At 37.0% G+C, this 16,418-nt stretch overlaps 3 protein-coding genes across 3 annotated transcripts in view; 2 read left to right on the top strand and 1 right to left on the bottom strand.

Annotated features, from left to right (window-relative positions):
* LOC6036481 (serine-rich adhesin for platelets) overlaps positions 1 to 16,418 on the top strand; it is a 129,915-nt gene that overhangs the window by 35,415 nt on the left and 78,082 nt on the right. The window lies entirely within an intron of this gene.
* On the bottom strand, positions 3,360 to 5,308 carry LOC6036475. The gene is made up of 3 exons (XM_038257940.1): positions 5,186 to 5,308; positions 3,803 to 5,098; positions 3,360 to 3,745 (listed from the first exon to the last, which is right to left on the bottom strand). Exons 1-3 carry the CDS (start codon positions 5,255 to 5,257, stop codon positions 3,386 to 3,388), a joined length of 1,728 nt encoding a protein of 575 aa, XP_038113868.1. The 5' UTR covers positions 5,258 to 5,308; the 3' UTR covers positions 3,360 to 3,385.
* On the top strand, positions 12,688 to 13,279 carry LOC119766463. Its single transcript, XM_038251020.1, has 2 exons — positions 12,688 to 13,008; positions 13,065 to 13,279. The coding sequence occupies exons 1-2, from the start codon at positions 12,688 to 12,690 to the stop codon at positions 13,266 to 13,268; spliced, it is 525 nt and encodes a 174-aa protein (XP_038106948.1). The 3' UTR covers positions 13,269 to 13,279.

Below are 16,418 nucleotides of genomic sequence, written 5' to 3'. Positions count from 1 at the left end.
AAAAAGATATAAAAAAAATTACTCAATATTACAGTCCGTAAACTACTTACTAAGTCAATACTTGGATATTTTGAAAACTAATGATTGTTAAACAACTGGGCAGGTATAAAATGCATTTTTTTCATTCAAATGTTAATACCATAGCTGTTATTCAAATTTTTATTTTTTTCGCCACGGTCGAGAGATATAAACTTGAAAAAATATTTGCAATTTGCCTTGCGGTATTGTAAAAAAAACGTTACTTAATCCACCTTTAGGTGGTTGGTGCCTTCCTCTCATTTATAGAGTGATTACAATCCCCTAATGTGTCCACATGGTTTATGAATCTCACCTAACGTGATCGCAACACCTAAGAGGTCCTAATAAAAATAAGTGACGAGTAAAAAAAATAGACTTCCTACAGACTTTTTGTCAAGATTATACAGACACCGCCTTTGAGGAAAATGGCATCCCTCTACACGGCTTTTTCGTAGCGATCAGACCTGACAATTTGAGGTTATGTAAATTCAGAACATTTTTTAAACTGCTTGTAATTCTAGATAGGTAAGTCAGATCTTGAAAATTCTTAATCCACAAGAAAGGTCTTTTCATATGCTTTCTAAAAATATATAACATGTGAGGGTTTCATGAAAAAAAACACCCTTTTTACCATAATTTTAATTTAATATGAAACAGTTTTTTTAACATAACTTTTTAAATACATGATAAAACTGCGTGAATTCAAATAGCAACTTAGGGGACGTTAAGACGGATCGATAAAAACCATTCCGACCAAAATCGGTTGAGCCTGTGACAAGATATTCCAGTGACATTGATTTTGTACACATGTCTACATGCAGCCAAACTCAGCTGGTGATTCTGAGTCGATATGTACAAATGAAGGTAGGTCTAGGAGGTCTAACTAAAAAGTTCGTTTTTCGAGTGATTTTATAGCCTTTCCTCAGTAAAGTGAGGAAGGCAAAAAGTGCAAATTATCAATTATTAATAATGTTTTTTCCTCATATGTAACGTCTATTACCGATTTGTAATAATTTTTGCTGGAAAAACTTTTAAAAATTTCGCTTCAATTTTTTTTATATTAAAAAAAACGTACCATAGGATTCAAACACTTTGTTCGTGGTTCCGATTTTCATGAGCGCTTGTTCACGATTTCGGAAACTCTTTTTTCTCTGTGAGATTGCAAATCAATTGAACTGGTTTAAAATGCATTTATAAACTTTTTTTTATTCATAGGGGAAATGTACACTAGGGTGGTCCAAATCCGGACTTTTTTGGGGCTACCCCCTGAAATCAAAGATTGACCCATCACTAGGCTAAATTCCAAATTTGAGCTCATTCTGACCACGGGAACCCCTCCCTCCAATCGCTTAAAGTTTGTATGGGAAAAATCGTCAAAATGTATGGAGAAAAGCAACTGTTTTACTTGTTTACCTGTGGAAGGCGCCAAAGTTATCCGATTCTTACCATTTCTCAAATGTAGAACCTTCATTAAATTTAGAACAACTTTCCCGAAGACACCATATTTTTAGGATTTTTCTCGCGAAGTTATTAGCGCCCAAAACTGACCCTTTTTGCGCGGCCAGCTGTAAGGGGCTACCTAACAACGATGTTTATTTCCAATTCGTACACGCACGTGCTCTCTCTCAGGTTCAAACTCTCTCACGAGCTTGCTCGCCTGCCTGCCTGCTTGTTTACCTACAAGCGCGTGCTCTGTTTCTCGGCTTGGACTTTTGTCGTCGTCGTCGTTTTCGTTTGCTATCCGCTGCGCTGCGTTCTTGACATGTTTATTATAATGTTGAACTAAAATACCAGGTTTGTTTTGAGATATAAAATTTAATGTAATATGTGATCAACAAAAGATATTATATTATAAGAGCGTGTGAGGGAGAATACAAATTTGATGAATTAGTTCATCCCAAGTTCATCCATGAATCGTCATCGGTTTGGATTTTAATTTATCTGATCTGTTACAAGAAATACCATGCAGTTTTTTTAGATAAAAAATGAAGGAATCTTTTTTAGATTTTTTTTAAACTGAAAGGAAAGGAAGGCCGCAACTGCAAGATCTGAAGGTAGTTTACGATTGTGCAGAAAGAGATGTTTTCTGAATCGTTAAATTTACAGGTAAACTGACAAAAAAATGATAAACAGTTGCAAAATTAGGAACACAGAAAGAAATTTCCATAAAGAATAAAAAATAATTTTAGAGAGTATGAATGAAAATTTGCAGCAATAATTGTAAAATTGCTTTGATTTGTACTAAGTATATTTTTGTTAAAGCAAACTACCTAAAGGAACAAAATTTATATTACCTGAAGTTTTTTTTAATAATTGAATCATTATCATGTTTCTTTAGAATATACGAAAAAACAAACAAACCCTGTTCTCATGACATTTGCTGTAATTTTTTGATCGAGCCTAAGCTGTCTTTTCTTTAAACTATTTTTTTCAGCGCAGTTTTTTTTATTTTTGTCATAATTTAAGAATTTATATGCTAAATATATCTCAAAACAATCCTGCTATTTTAGTTGAAAATCATAATAAACATGCCAGAAACGCAGCGCAGCGGATAGCAAACGAAAACGACGACGACGACAAAAGTCCAAGCAGAGAAACAGCGCGCGCTTGTTGGTAAACAGGCAGGCAGGCAGGCAGGCGAGCAAGCTCGTGAGAGAGAGCACGTGCGTGTACGAATTGGAAATAAACATCGTTGTTAGGTAGCTCCTTACAGCTGGCCGCGCAAAAAGGGTCAGTTTTGGGCGCTAATAACTTCGCGGGAAAAAATCCTAAAAATATGGTGTCTTCGGGAAAGTTGTTCTAAATTTAATGAAGGTTCTACATTTGAGAAATGGTAAGAATCGGATAACTTTGGCGCCTTCCACAGGTAAAAAATTAAAACAGTTGCTTTTCTCCATACATTTTGACGATTTTTCCCATACAAACTTTAAGCGATTGGAGGGAGGGGTTCCCGTGGTCAGAATGAGCTCAAATTTGGAATTTAGCCTAGTGATGGGTCAATCTTTGATTTCAGGGGGTAGCCCCAAAAAAGTCCGGATTTGGACCACCCTAATGTACACTTTCTCGGCCCATTCCTAATATCGGCTTATCAGAAATTTGATCATGTCACATGATCATGATATTTTTTCATATTTTTTTTTACTACTTCATAGTAATCAATAGCTCAAATAAAAGCGAGTAATCCACTCTTTATTGTTCATGGATATGAAAAAGTTGTTTGAATAGCGACAAACGGCAAAAGCGATGAGAATAATCAAAATTTATTACTCCACGCTCCATTTTTGAAATGTTTTAGATTAGTTTCAAGTGTTTCGCAACGTTCAATGAAGAAAAACCAGCAATTCGTCTTCTTCTTTCGTTTCTTTATTCACATAATTTTATCCACATCATCACCGAAGCTGCTACTATTGCTAAACACCTCCATCAGATACTCATCGTACACGGGTTCCTCCGTGGTAGACGCCCCCGCCTCGTACGGATCCTCCGTGTCCTCGTCCCCACCCTTCTCTCCGCCACCCAGGACATCCCTTTGCAGCCCAGGCTCACTCACGCACCCGTCAATATCCTTGTTCAGCACGTAGATGGTGGCCAGCGCCTCGTTGTTCCGCGCCGCCACACAATCGTACAACCTGTACCGACTGGCTGCGACCTCCACATCGCCCAGCGTCTGCACCAGGTCAAGCTCACGCCCAATGATCGACCCGAACTTGGCCATCTCGTTGATGTTCTAAAATTATGGAATTATTAGTTATTTTTAATTTTGTTGGTTTTTGAGTTTACTCACGGTGTGAAGACAGGCCTCGGCTTGCCGGTACACGGTTTCCGATTTGTCAAAGCCATTCCAGACCGTACAGCTCGCGACGTTGTTGGCCAGGTCCTGACTGGTCGATAGGATCAACTGCAGCATGCGGTCCATCACGTCGGTGATTCGGCCCAGGCGATTTTTCTCCCGAGTCATACAGTTTACGACGCCATTTTGGTAGCCCGGGAAGGTGTTTATGACCTGACCGGAATATTTGTTGTAACAGATCTCGGAGTTTACACTACGGGCTAGAAAGAGTTCCGCAAGTCTGTCTACGGTTTGCTGAGATTGGCCCGTAATGGTGTCACTGGAATCAACCACAATTTTCTCCATGTTGTTGCCGATGGCGTCGAAGGCGCTGGAGATGTTCTGAATATCGGACTCGTTACGGTTGAACAGGTAGTAGTAGATCTTGGTGTACTCTTCCGAGTGTTTGTCGGACAGCGCTAACAGGGTCTGGTTGGTGCCGAATACGTTCAGTTTTCCTACGGCATTACTGATATCAGCGATGATGGCATTACGGGTGTTTGTGTATCGCTTCACGGTAGTGTCTTTTTCTCCATCAATAAACGCTTTCACACCTTGCTGGTTGCCCACGATATTCTTCTCGGTCGCTTGGCGTGTCTGGTCAAACCTGGCTAGAAAGGCGTTTGTTGTTCCAATATTTTTAAGCATGCCATCAATAGTTCTGGAAAGTCCCGTTAATTGATCTTTGGTATTGCTCAGTGCCCTTGACAGTGACGTGGTCAAATCAGCTGGAATGCTCGCCTTGTCAACTGCTTTGAATATGGTGTTTCCACTTGTGGTTTCATGAATTCTAGCAATCACCGATCCTACGTCAGCAGTTGAGTTGGTAATTTGTCTCACGGCAGCCGCAACAGAATTCAACGCATTTTTCAAGCTTAAACTTTGTGCACTTCCAATACTCTTATTCAGCGTATCGATCTCGTTCTGCACTTCCGAATCCAAATAACGACTCATCCGTCCATAATTCTCCTGTAGCTTAGCAAACAGCTCATCCACCGGTGTAGATCTGTCACTTGCGGCCTTAATTACACCACCAGCCACCGACCTCCCCAACTCGGTCACATTCAACGCAATCTGCGAAATCACTGCACTAGCCTGTATCAACCGGTCCGTCTGTCCGGTCGGGTTGAACCGACGGAACGCCCGATCCATTGCGTTCAACACGCCGTTAATCCCGTTGGCATCTCGTACGACCAAATTTCCCCCCAGCACCGCCGTTGGCAGTCCAAAGTCCGCGCGGAGCTGTTGACCCTAGAGAAGACCGAAAAAGAAAGAGATCAAACACCAATGACGCACTAGACGGACTGCGGGGGTCAAGGTCCGAAAACTTTCACGAACCTGTAGAACCACTAGAACGGCTAGCAGCAGTAGCGGTTGCCAGCCCACGAAGCAGCCCGGAGCAGCAGCCATGTGCGATCGGAGGTGATTCAGTGCTTTTACTGATACACTGGACCGACCGAACTGTCTGTCTTAAATAGATGCCAGACGTCGAACCGTACGGTGGGGCCACTTTGGATGAGTGAAAAAGACGTGATTGATATCGCCATGCTACAAAAGAATGTAGTATGTAAACCTCCTGATGGTCGACGGGTTGACGTCCCACAGCACCATTCAAAAGAAGAGATTAAAAATCCCACCAGATTCAGATCGTTTTTGTTTATATTTTATGTCCAATTCTTAAGTCAAAAGTCCAGCCGGAATTTGATCCCTGAAGAAATCTCATGAGACAAAAGCCGCATTGGTAATTTTAAACCAATTCCTACACATGATTTGTTTTGAAAAAGATTTGTTTGCCTTGTGAATCAACTTCAAAAAGATATTGGTCAATTTCCAAGTTCTGTTTACTCTATCGTACGGTCACCAGCTAGCCAGTGTTCACGATTTCGCCTATTTTCATGTTGATTTATTCATTTTATCATGATGGCGATTCATCTGGCAGCCAGGCCTCCAAAAAAGTAGTCCTAAAAATAGACTCGAGCGCTTGGATTTTGTTGCCAAACTCGGGTATTAACTTCATTGCAATCAGAGACTTTGATAACACAGGATAGCAAAAGGAGTTTAGTATAAAATGATGGAGACGAAAATATATTGCAAGAGTTGGCGTAATTATTTAAAATGATAGGTGATTACCCGATTGAGTTGGATGAAACTGGAAAATCTAAGCTTTAAACTTTTTGCTAGGCATGGCTTGACGCTTAAAATTGGTGAATAGTCTTTATTTTGTTGGAGAGTGTTTTTATCGTTTCCGATGGCGTGGAAATTACATAGCATTTCACGACATATGCATAAGTAGTTGGTCTTCATATTAACCTGCATAAATAAAAAAAAAAACAGATTTAAAAAGATTGTAAAATTTTAATATTGTCTCGTTTTCCAATTCCATTGTGCTTTCAATTTCACAATGTTGCTTCGAAGACATGAAATAAATGGTCATTGTGCTTTTAATATATATCATGCAAATAGTACAACCATTTAGTCATGATTTTATGAACACTTTTTATCCCAAAGCTGTAGAACTAGTTTCCTTGCTTAAATTGATATTTTTCGCCGAAATAACAAGCCATAGTTTCAACATTTGCATGGAAAAAGTGTTATAAAATGCATTTTACACTAGTTCAGTTGTTTTGCAATCATCAGTTTAAAAAAAATGGAAGGTTTGAAAACAAAATTTTCAAAAATACAGAGGATTTTTAAATAAACCCGAATATGCTGAAAATGATTCTAATCGCAGGGTAATGCATTTTAAATAGATTTTAGTTGATTGCACTTTTATTTCCATTGAACTTTTAATGTTTTTTTGAAAAAATATTTGTTTGGGCAATCTTTAAATAAAATTTGTACCAGCCTTAAGTGATAAAAAATTAAAGAACAACTCGAAATTCTCAATAATCGATCTGTCGACCAAAACCACACCAGTGTACGGTAACAGAAAAAGGGTATCTCTGTTATCCCAAGAAATAGAGTCCGTTATCTGATAAATCTCAACCTGAATGAGATTGGCCAAAACTTGTGGATCAGCATTGTCTGCTCTACAACTTTGTCGAACATTAGGTATTACACTGTAGAAAAAAGTTCCCGGAAAGTTACAAAAACATGAAATTTTTGAATGAATAATTGAAAATTACTCTTTCAATGTTGCATGATTATTTTCTTTTTAATGATATATTTCAGAATTTTTCATAGTAACAACAAATTCTCAGGGGTTTAAACACAATCCATTTTTTTGTTTAAAAATATGGTTTTTCAAGAAGGTCATCAAATCGAGCGTTCTTTTACATTAAAAGCCGATTTCAATTATTTCTTAAAAACATACTTTTCAATAAAAAAAAGTTATTTTGTTTTTGAAACCCCTGCCGCTTTGTTTTTTGGTTTGTTAGTCACGATGACTTTCAATTTACAGTTTATCAATTTCTCTTTCTGTATGGTGATATGCTCTGAAACTGGAACTTGTGACTTCTACGAACATGATTTAAATGTGATTGAACTTGTTAGAAATTTAATATTGTAAACATTATTCGAAGTACACTGAATCGATTGATTAACACAGTTGACCAGTAATTTAGTGTAAAAAAATAAATTAAATTGGTAAAAAATTTAATCCTTATCTTAGACAAGTGTTCATGATTTTTTTATGTCTTATTTGAATTTTTATAGCTTCATGAAATAAAAAAACATAAATTAATTAAAACACATTATTTGAGTTACGTTTAGGATAAATTTAGTTATTTGATCAATTTTGTCTCATATTTATTGCAGGTCCAACATAGTTTTTTTTTCTTATAGCTTTGACAGCTGCAGTTCAGGAGATAGAGACACATTTATTACTTATCCCCTATAAACTCCATGACATCTCATTTGAATTCTGCCAACTCGCTCGAAATTGACCACCGTGCGCGACTCTTTAGCTGCCCGGCACGAACAAACAAACAAATGGACTTAACTTTGGACACTGGGAGGAAAATTTGCATTGCATAACTCTCCCCTGCATGACTGCACTCTATACTCCACGTGTGCGCACACCATTCGAATGTGTACGCATATTTCTAAGCGCACACACCTCCGCACCTCGAAGCTTCCAATACCGCACAGATAATAATGATATTTATGCAAACATTTTACTAAAGCGCACCTGTCTGCTGCTGCTGCTAGTTGCCGCAAATAGCCGATATGCAGAAAATTGTGTACAGAGTTTGCATAAGTGGACGAGTTTTCCTTTTACGACTTCCGCCAAATGGCCCGTCAGTTCAAACGGTAACGGTTGGAAGAAGCGTTTTTAGTTCGGAAATTTAAATACAATTCAACAAAAGGTTTTTCCACCTTTTTTTTTCAATTATCACTTGGAATTTTTAGCAAAGCAAAAAAAAAAACTCTGCAAAAAGTAAACCTCAACAAAAACAAACACTTTCACTTGGCAGGCTTCGCCGATGGTGGTCTATCTTGCCGGTTGCCTAGATTTGGTTGGAAGCTGCTCCCATCTCCATTAGCTCATCGCAACTGCGACGGTGGTGGTCTAAATCCATCGGAAAACAATGGGGCCATTAACACCAATTATCTGTCATAGTATGCCGTGGACTTTCAGTTTCTTTTGAATTAAAACATTGGATGAGCTTGGCTGAAAGTGAATATCTTCAAACTGTTTGCAGAAGAATGTTTGATTTGTCTTTAGTCACTTCTTGAAATACGCTGTGAAATTTGGTCAGAAATCAAACAAGAAATTTTACGATATTTTTTTAAACTCATATTTTAAAATTATTGATGCTATTAGATGACCTTTTATTAGCAATTTAGAATTTTGGTTCAAATCACCTCAACTGTTCTTTGAGTTCTGTTAAATTTTTTGTTGTTTTCGTGTTATTGTACTAAACAGTCAAAATGTTCACTGACATAACCTTAACATAACCGTTACGAAGCACCCTAAACTGTACATTTCATGTCTAATTTTGACACATTATTAATTAACAACTTGCTACCTATCAGTTTGTAGCCACCTGTCATGCCGTCTGTTGATTCATCTTGGCGGTCAGCGGCCACCGAGAGGGACAAAGTTATACGAACATGATTTATCATGATCGTTGGAGGTTATGTTTACAGAAAACATTCAGTTTTAATTCATATATAGGTGCGTGGTTTTGGAACTGGGCTTGGTACAGTGGTTATGAATCTATAACGATTAATGGTTAAGCGATCGATAAATTACTCGAAAGTGACGCAAGGTTCAACGTGAAGTGTGCTATGGACGTGAATTTATTAGCTTGGTTAAGGGTAGTGTTGGTCGCTGATTTGATTAAATTCTTGCGAGAAAAAAAATCTTGTAAATTTGGAGCAGGATTTACGTAGAAAAAAATAACTTGAAATTTCTAAAGATTATTGAAATAAACGTCTAATTAGCATCTCCAGCATCCTTAAAGTTTAGTCAGTTTAGCAACCGATTATATCAGTTGAATGGAGCATATTTGCCTAATCGCCAATCAAACTGTCATCAAAGTGGCAACCGACCCTGCGTGACAAATGTACCTACAACTAATTGCGATAAATGCCTACAAAACAGGTCAGATTTACATTTTACGATTAGAGACGGTGGCCTGCTAAGAAAATTGAATCACATGGAAAAGATTAATCGCGTCACAACGGATATTTAGTACGGTATAGGGAGATCAAGGCTTTTTGGTGATTTATATTTAATTTTGTGGTCAGCTTAGGTTCATTATAAGTTAATTTATTATTTGATCAATTAAAGCGGTCAATTATTCATGTTACAAAGCATGGAAGTATATTTCAGATTTTTTATAATTCATTCAGACATTCTTCCTGTTTGCTAGCCAATTTGTTCATGTGGTCCATTACATAGTTATCAGAAGAGCAACTGTTAACGCGATCAGCGACACTTCCAAGTTCGCGCGAAACTGAATAATAGATATTGTCAACAACAGCGTTCAGTAACTCTGCCAACCGCATCTGTCCTGGTTTATATTTATCTGTGATGATATTCGCCATGTACTGTAATTAAATAGTTTTGTAACGAATATGATGATTAAAAAAAATATTTACCGTTTCATCAAAGTCAGGATAACAAAAGTTGTCTCCAACGGCGTTGCAACATGACTTTAAGCTTTGAACTGGTGCGATTGCCAAATCACGAAATGGTCCGAGGAACTCCTTCACCATGAGTACAATGTTCGGTAGATAGTCGAGCTGCTGCTGGACACACCGTTCGACCAGTTTCGAGAAGTTTGCTGTAAATGTTTCGATCGAAGGATTCTGCCCTCTGTAGCAGAGCTCAAATTTGGTTGCATTTTTAAAAAGCTTCTTCGAGTGTGTATCTAATCCTTGTGCATAATAGTAGTGAATGAATTCTGGTAGTTCAACGATATGTTGGATTAATTGTATTTTAAATCCTCTTCTTATCAATGGATCGATTCTGCGCAAAATGATTACTGATTCATTTACTGTTTTTAGCAAATTATTTATGGCACTTGAATTGACAATCAACTTGTTTTTCAACAAAGGTTCGTAGTTGGAGAATAAAGTGTCATTTAATGAAGCTATGGTAGTGTTAAGTTCACTGGTGCACTCTTCTATTTTGCTATCCAGAAGTATCGAAATTCCACTTAATTGACTTGTAGAGTTCAATATTGCCTCATTTTTGCTGTTCTCTCCTTCGACCAATTTTATGTCATCCAGTATTGATTGAAGGAGTTTTTGAAAATCATTTATGGTAGTGGTCAGTGTTTGCAAAAAGCTATTCAAAGTTGCACCCAATTTAGTTGATGATTCTGGATTCTTCAGTGCACTCCAAATACCGTCAACGGTTGTGTTGAGTGACCTCCAATTTTTTTGGCTTGCAACTCCTCTTTCTTTGCCGTATTCCGATTCCAGGCGCAGGGCAAATTCGTTGTTTAATTTCAGACTTTCCTTGAACTCATCAATCTTTTTTAAGGTTTTGGTTACTATATCTGCGTTTTCCTTATCAGCATCAACCAACGCATCTCTAAGCTTTTGCAATTGATTAGATGTTGTGTTGAAGAAACTAATCAAATCGTTTGTTTCGCGTGTAAATTCATAAAAGAATTGTGGATTGATGTTAATCGGATCAATCTGTTCTATCTTTGCATCAAGTGCAGCTAGTTCCTTCGTAAAGTTTGCTCTAATAGTTGCATCAATAGTCCACGACATAGGATCAGCAGCTGTGACTAGCTGTAGAAGTAATGTTGAAATGAAATAGAATCATGAAAATAATGTTACGTTTTAGTACCATCACTTTTGACACAAGTAACAATAAAAATTTGGCAGTCCACATCACTACGAATCGACGTTGAAATCACACTAAACAGAATAAAAGTGGGGAAAAATGATTATTCACTAATGTGAAGTGATTAGGATTTAAACAATTTTAAGACAATTTGCCGAATGATTTTCAATTTTGACAAGACTAAACCGTATATGACTCAAACAACTTTGGCATTGTCATTTTGTAATTAAGGTTTTACACAATTAACCGGGACCCGTGATGTAGGAGTAAGCGTGGTTGCCTCTCACTCAGTCAGCCTGGGTTCGATCCCAGAAAGTCCTGGTGGCATTTTTCGAGACGAGGGGTGGATGGAAGCTTAGGTGTAAAAAGTGGTTTGCAATTGCCTCAACAATCAAGTCTTCGGACAACTAGTTTTGAGTAGGAATCTCGTAATCGAGAACGCCAAGGCAATGCTGTAGAGCGAATAATTTGATTGATTTGTTTTGACAATTTATGTAGTATAAAATGCGAGTAAGGCAATAAAAACTTCGTTATTGAAACATCTTTGAAACATTTTTTGTTCAAATGGCCCATTATAAGTCTAGTTACTTTTTTAACATTTTTCACGTTCAAGTAAATCCATAACCATGTTTTTTGTTTCATGGAGCTCTCCTTCAATTTGTTAGAAAACTCTATTGTTTTCGCATAATTTGAAAGCTTTAACATTCAACTAACCTAGTCTGGTGCGAGTTTAAATAAAATAATTCTTTGAGTTTTATTAGGCATTTTAATTTTTTTTCAACACGATTTTTGAATAAACCCCAAACATGCTAAAAATATTTCTAAACGCAAGGGTGTGCATTTAGAATGAATTTCAGCTGATTGCACTCAAATTTTCTTTGAAGTTTATTGAAAAAAAATTTTCCGCCTTATTTTTTGAGCTGATTTAACATGAACTGGAAAAATTCAATGATAAAATAATAAAACAAATTTTAACCTTCAAATACCTTGTTTTGGTAATTTTCTTTAATAAATTGTTTCATGTTTTAAGATTTTGATGACTAGCTTTAATTTAACAAGAACAGTTGTTACAACCAATTTGCGACTGTTTCTTAATCTATTTTTAATGGATGGTTATCATTTCCGCTAGCAAGTCCTAAATTGCATGTCAAGCAATCAGTGTTAAAAGTAACGAAATTCAGATTGAACTGTCCAGATCCATCAGTCGGTCAACATCGAGTATGAAGTTACTGCTCATTTGTTTAAGTTTGATACACGTAGGATTTATTTTGCTCAAAAACGACCGTTAGATAACTAATAACTTGTATTTCGATAGTTGGTGACAGGTGATTCAAACATTTCGGTCCAGATAGTTCCACTGCAGCAAAATGTTCAAGCAGTGATTGGAGCCGGCGCTAAGCCGATGGAAAGTGTCAACGGTTATGTGAAGTTGATTACCAACTCGTACAACTCAGTTTTAAACGAAACTTCGGTGAAGGATAATTCTTCTGTGGTCAAATTTCGCGACTTTGTTAAAAGTGTGACGTCAAATTTAACTGTGTTGCAGTCAATTGAGCCACACATTAGGAATCAAACTACCAACTTTACCGAAATGTATCTGACGACGCTGAACAAACTGTACAAACAAAATTTTGAAGCAATCGTCAAATCCATATCCAATTCAACACTGAATGTATCAATGATCGATGAATGCATTAACTTGAATGCAACGCTAGTGAAACAGCTATCAGCTGCCCAGTTTATGGGAATGGACTGTACCAAGGATCTAGTCAGGAATGCACCGGTGACGCGCCAAGTCGTGGATCGATTCATGAACATCTTCTCAACCTTCGTAATGCAACCGATCGCGGATTTGACCACATGCAACACTGCCCTTGAAAAGGAATTTTGTGTGACAAATTTTGAAAATCGAGTGGGTAAATATCTTTTTGAAAAATTGACTGATCCTTCTAACCCATCAATAAACAGCACTTTCAGCCCAACATGGGACCCAATAGGAATGGCATTAGCCAGATGCTTGAGATGATGTCCAAAACAGCCTTCAACAACGCCGACTACGCCATTATCCGCATGGAACAGTGCTACGAATATGCCGGAAAAGTTTACTCGAGAGTACTCGCCGAAATAACCAAATTGATTAGCAATTGTGTGTTGAAAAAGAGCACATCATAAAGTAATCTTCAAAAACTTCTAGGCCCCGCTACTTGGACAGTTTGTTTTTTTTTGGCTCAATTAACACTTATTTATTTCGTGTATCAAGTTTATCTCAAAGTTGTGCTTTTCGAAAGAATCAATGTTATGTAAAAAATCACGAAGAATCTAGAATATATTTTGAACTGCCTCAGTTTGCCGCTTAACTTTCATAGTATATTATTTCATGTAAAAAATTATGAGGAATCGATTGGTAACACATTGATGGCAAATGACTGCAATCCCATTTGGGCTCTTACCGTTTTCTCGTGATTTTTTTTTTCATTGAAAATTATACTATTGAAAGGCAGAAACCGACGGTGCCAAGGATTGATGTTTCAACAATTTTGGCCCAATAAGAATATTGTACAGTTAACAACGAGACCAAGGCAGTGTGATATCACTGTGAACAGCTATTGCTTTCTTTTACCAATCAGATTCGTTACTTTATTTCTTTTTTCACAAGCACTACACTTTTTCTCCATTTCATTTTATAATCCTTTAACACATTGTTTCTGTTTGTCAGCCATTTTTAATGCGTGGTCCATGACATAGTTATCAGAGGAGCAACTGTTGATACGATCAGCGACACTTCCGAGTTCGCGCGAAACTGTAGTCAATATGTTTGTGACAATAGCGTTGAGTTCCTCTGCTATGCGCATCTGTTGTGGAGGATTTTTATTCGTGGTGATGTTCGCCATGTACTAAAATTAAATCATACAGTAAAGAATATCGCAAATGAAAAAAATAATATTTACCGTTTCAACAAAGTCAGGATAGCAAAAAATGTCCCCCACGGAGTTGCAACATGAATTTAAGCTCTGAACTGGTGCGATTGCCAAATCACGAAAAGGTCCGAAAAACTCCTTCACCATGCGCAAGATGTTTGGAAGATAGTCGAGCTGATACTGGACACACCGTTCGACCAGTTTCGAGAAGTTTGCTGTAAACTGTTCGATGGTGGGATTTTGTCTTCGATAGCAGAGCTTAAATTTGGTTGAATTTTTAAAAAGCTCTTTCGAGTGTATTACTAATCCTTGTACGTAATAATAACGGATGAATTCTGGCAGTTCGACGATATGTTGGATTAATTTAACTTTTAATTCTTCTCTAAATAAAGGATCGATTCTGCGCTAAATGATTACCGATTCATTTATGTTTTGTAGTAAATAATTTATGGCACTTGAATTGACAATCAACTTGTTTTTCAACAAAGGTTCGTAGCTGAAGAACAAAGTTTCATTTGATGAAGCTATGGTAGAGTTCAACTCACTAGTGCACTCTTCTATTTTGTTTTCAAAAAGTTTTGAAATTCCACTGAATTGAATTGTAGAGTTCAATATTGCCTCATTTTTGCTGTTTTCTTGTTCAAGCACTTTTATGTCATCCAAAATCGATTGAATGATTATTTGAACATCACGTATGGTGGCGGTCAGCGTTTGCAAATAGCTATTCAAAGTTGCACTCAATTTAGTTGATGATTCTGGATTCTTCAATGCACTCCAAATACCTTCAATGGTTGTGTTAAGTGACTTCCTATTTTTTGGACTTGCAATTCCTCTCTTTTCGCCATATTTCGATTCCAGATATTCATCATATTCATAATTGAATTTTATACCGTCAATCAATCTCTCAATCTGTTCAAATGTGTTGGTTACTATATCTGCGTTTTCCTTATCAGCATCAACCAAAGCATTTATAAGCATATGCAACTGATTTGATGTTTTGCTGAAGAAACTAGTCAAATCATTTGTTTCACGTGTAAAATCGTATGATGATAATGGACTGTCGTAAGTCGGGTCAATCTGTTTTATTTTTTGATCGAGTGCAGCTAGTTCCTTCATAAAATTTGTTCTAATAGTTGCATCAATAGTCCACAACTCATGAACAGCAGGTGTGACTAGTGACTATAGAAATAATGTTGAAATTAAATGAAGTTAAAAAACAAATGTTAAACTTCAGTACCATCGCCTTTGACACAAGTAACAATAAAAAAATGGCAGTCCACATCACTTCGAATCGACGTTGAAATCACACTAAAAAGAATGAGATTTGTCACTAATGCGGAGTGGTTAGGTTTTTAAACAATTTCAAAACAATTTTCTGAATGATTCTCAATTATGATATTTTAATGTACTTTTAATTGATGTTTATTCTTGCACAACTGGAATAAAAAATCGAAGTTGGCTTTATAGCATGAATGGCATTTTTCGAGACGAAATTTGTCTGATCAGGCCTTCCGTCGGATCGGGAATGTTGTCCCCGGTCTAACCTAGAGCTTAGGTCGTTAGCTTAGTCCTGGACAAGCATCCCTGCACCGTGTGGTGAATTTAAAAATTCTGCTATTTTTCACTTAAATGCCAATAGCTCCCTTTAGATTAAACCAATTGGGATGCTTCTCCCTGCATTTTGTTGTATTTTTTAAGCCCTTTCAGATGCATTATAAATTTTTAAATTAAATTGAATTTTGTCTAAGTTATAGCCTTTTTAAGATTTTTTACTTTTTTGAACCTTCAAAGTTTGTGTCCCGATTTGCCCCACTTCCCGTTGACCTAGAGTGCTCATATTTTGTCCAGGTGCTAGTTTTATATGTACAAACAACCCCTGAAAATTCCAGGCAGATGGTGAGGTCCAAACGACGTCCCATACAAAGGGGTATGCCCTGTTCGTGGACTCGCTCTTAAATTAATACACATTTCACGCTTTATTTAAACCGGATTCATATTCGGTTGCGGTTGTTCAGGATCCCAAAAGAAACTGAAAAATTGCTCATGCGCAATTTGGACAACTTAATTTTTTTCTCCATACAACCATGTGCCACCCTATTGCCTACACACTAGGATAAAGTTCTGGTGATGCAAACGTTTAAAACTGGATGATTGATGATTTTTTTAGAAAGTTGTTCAATGATTTGCTTGTGCCATTACTGTACATTAATCTAAAAAAAGAATACTTTTTTTTTGTTTTTCTGCAAAATGCAACTCCAGAGCACCACTAATTTTTCTCTTCAAAATCAAATGTCTCTACAAGCATGCATTTTTCCAACCTGGTTCAGCTTGCGTTAGTTTATATAGAATGTTAAGTTATAACCATTAAAATTTCATCCAGTTTGGTCAATTCAGTTACGAGTAA

This window comes from Culex quinquefasciatus, chromosome 2 (assembly GCF_015732765.1).
Source record: "Culex quinquefasciatus strain JHB chromosome 2, VPISU_Cqui_1.0_pri_paternal, whole genome shotgun sequence".
NCBI classification, from domain to species: Eukaryota; Metazoa; Arthropoda; class Insecta; order Diptera; family Culicidae; genus Culex; species Culex quinquefasciatus.
This window is presented reverse-complemented; position numbering and strand designations above follow the sequence as displayed.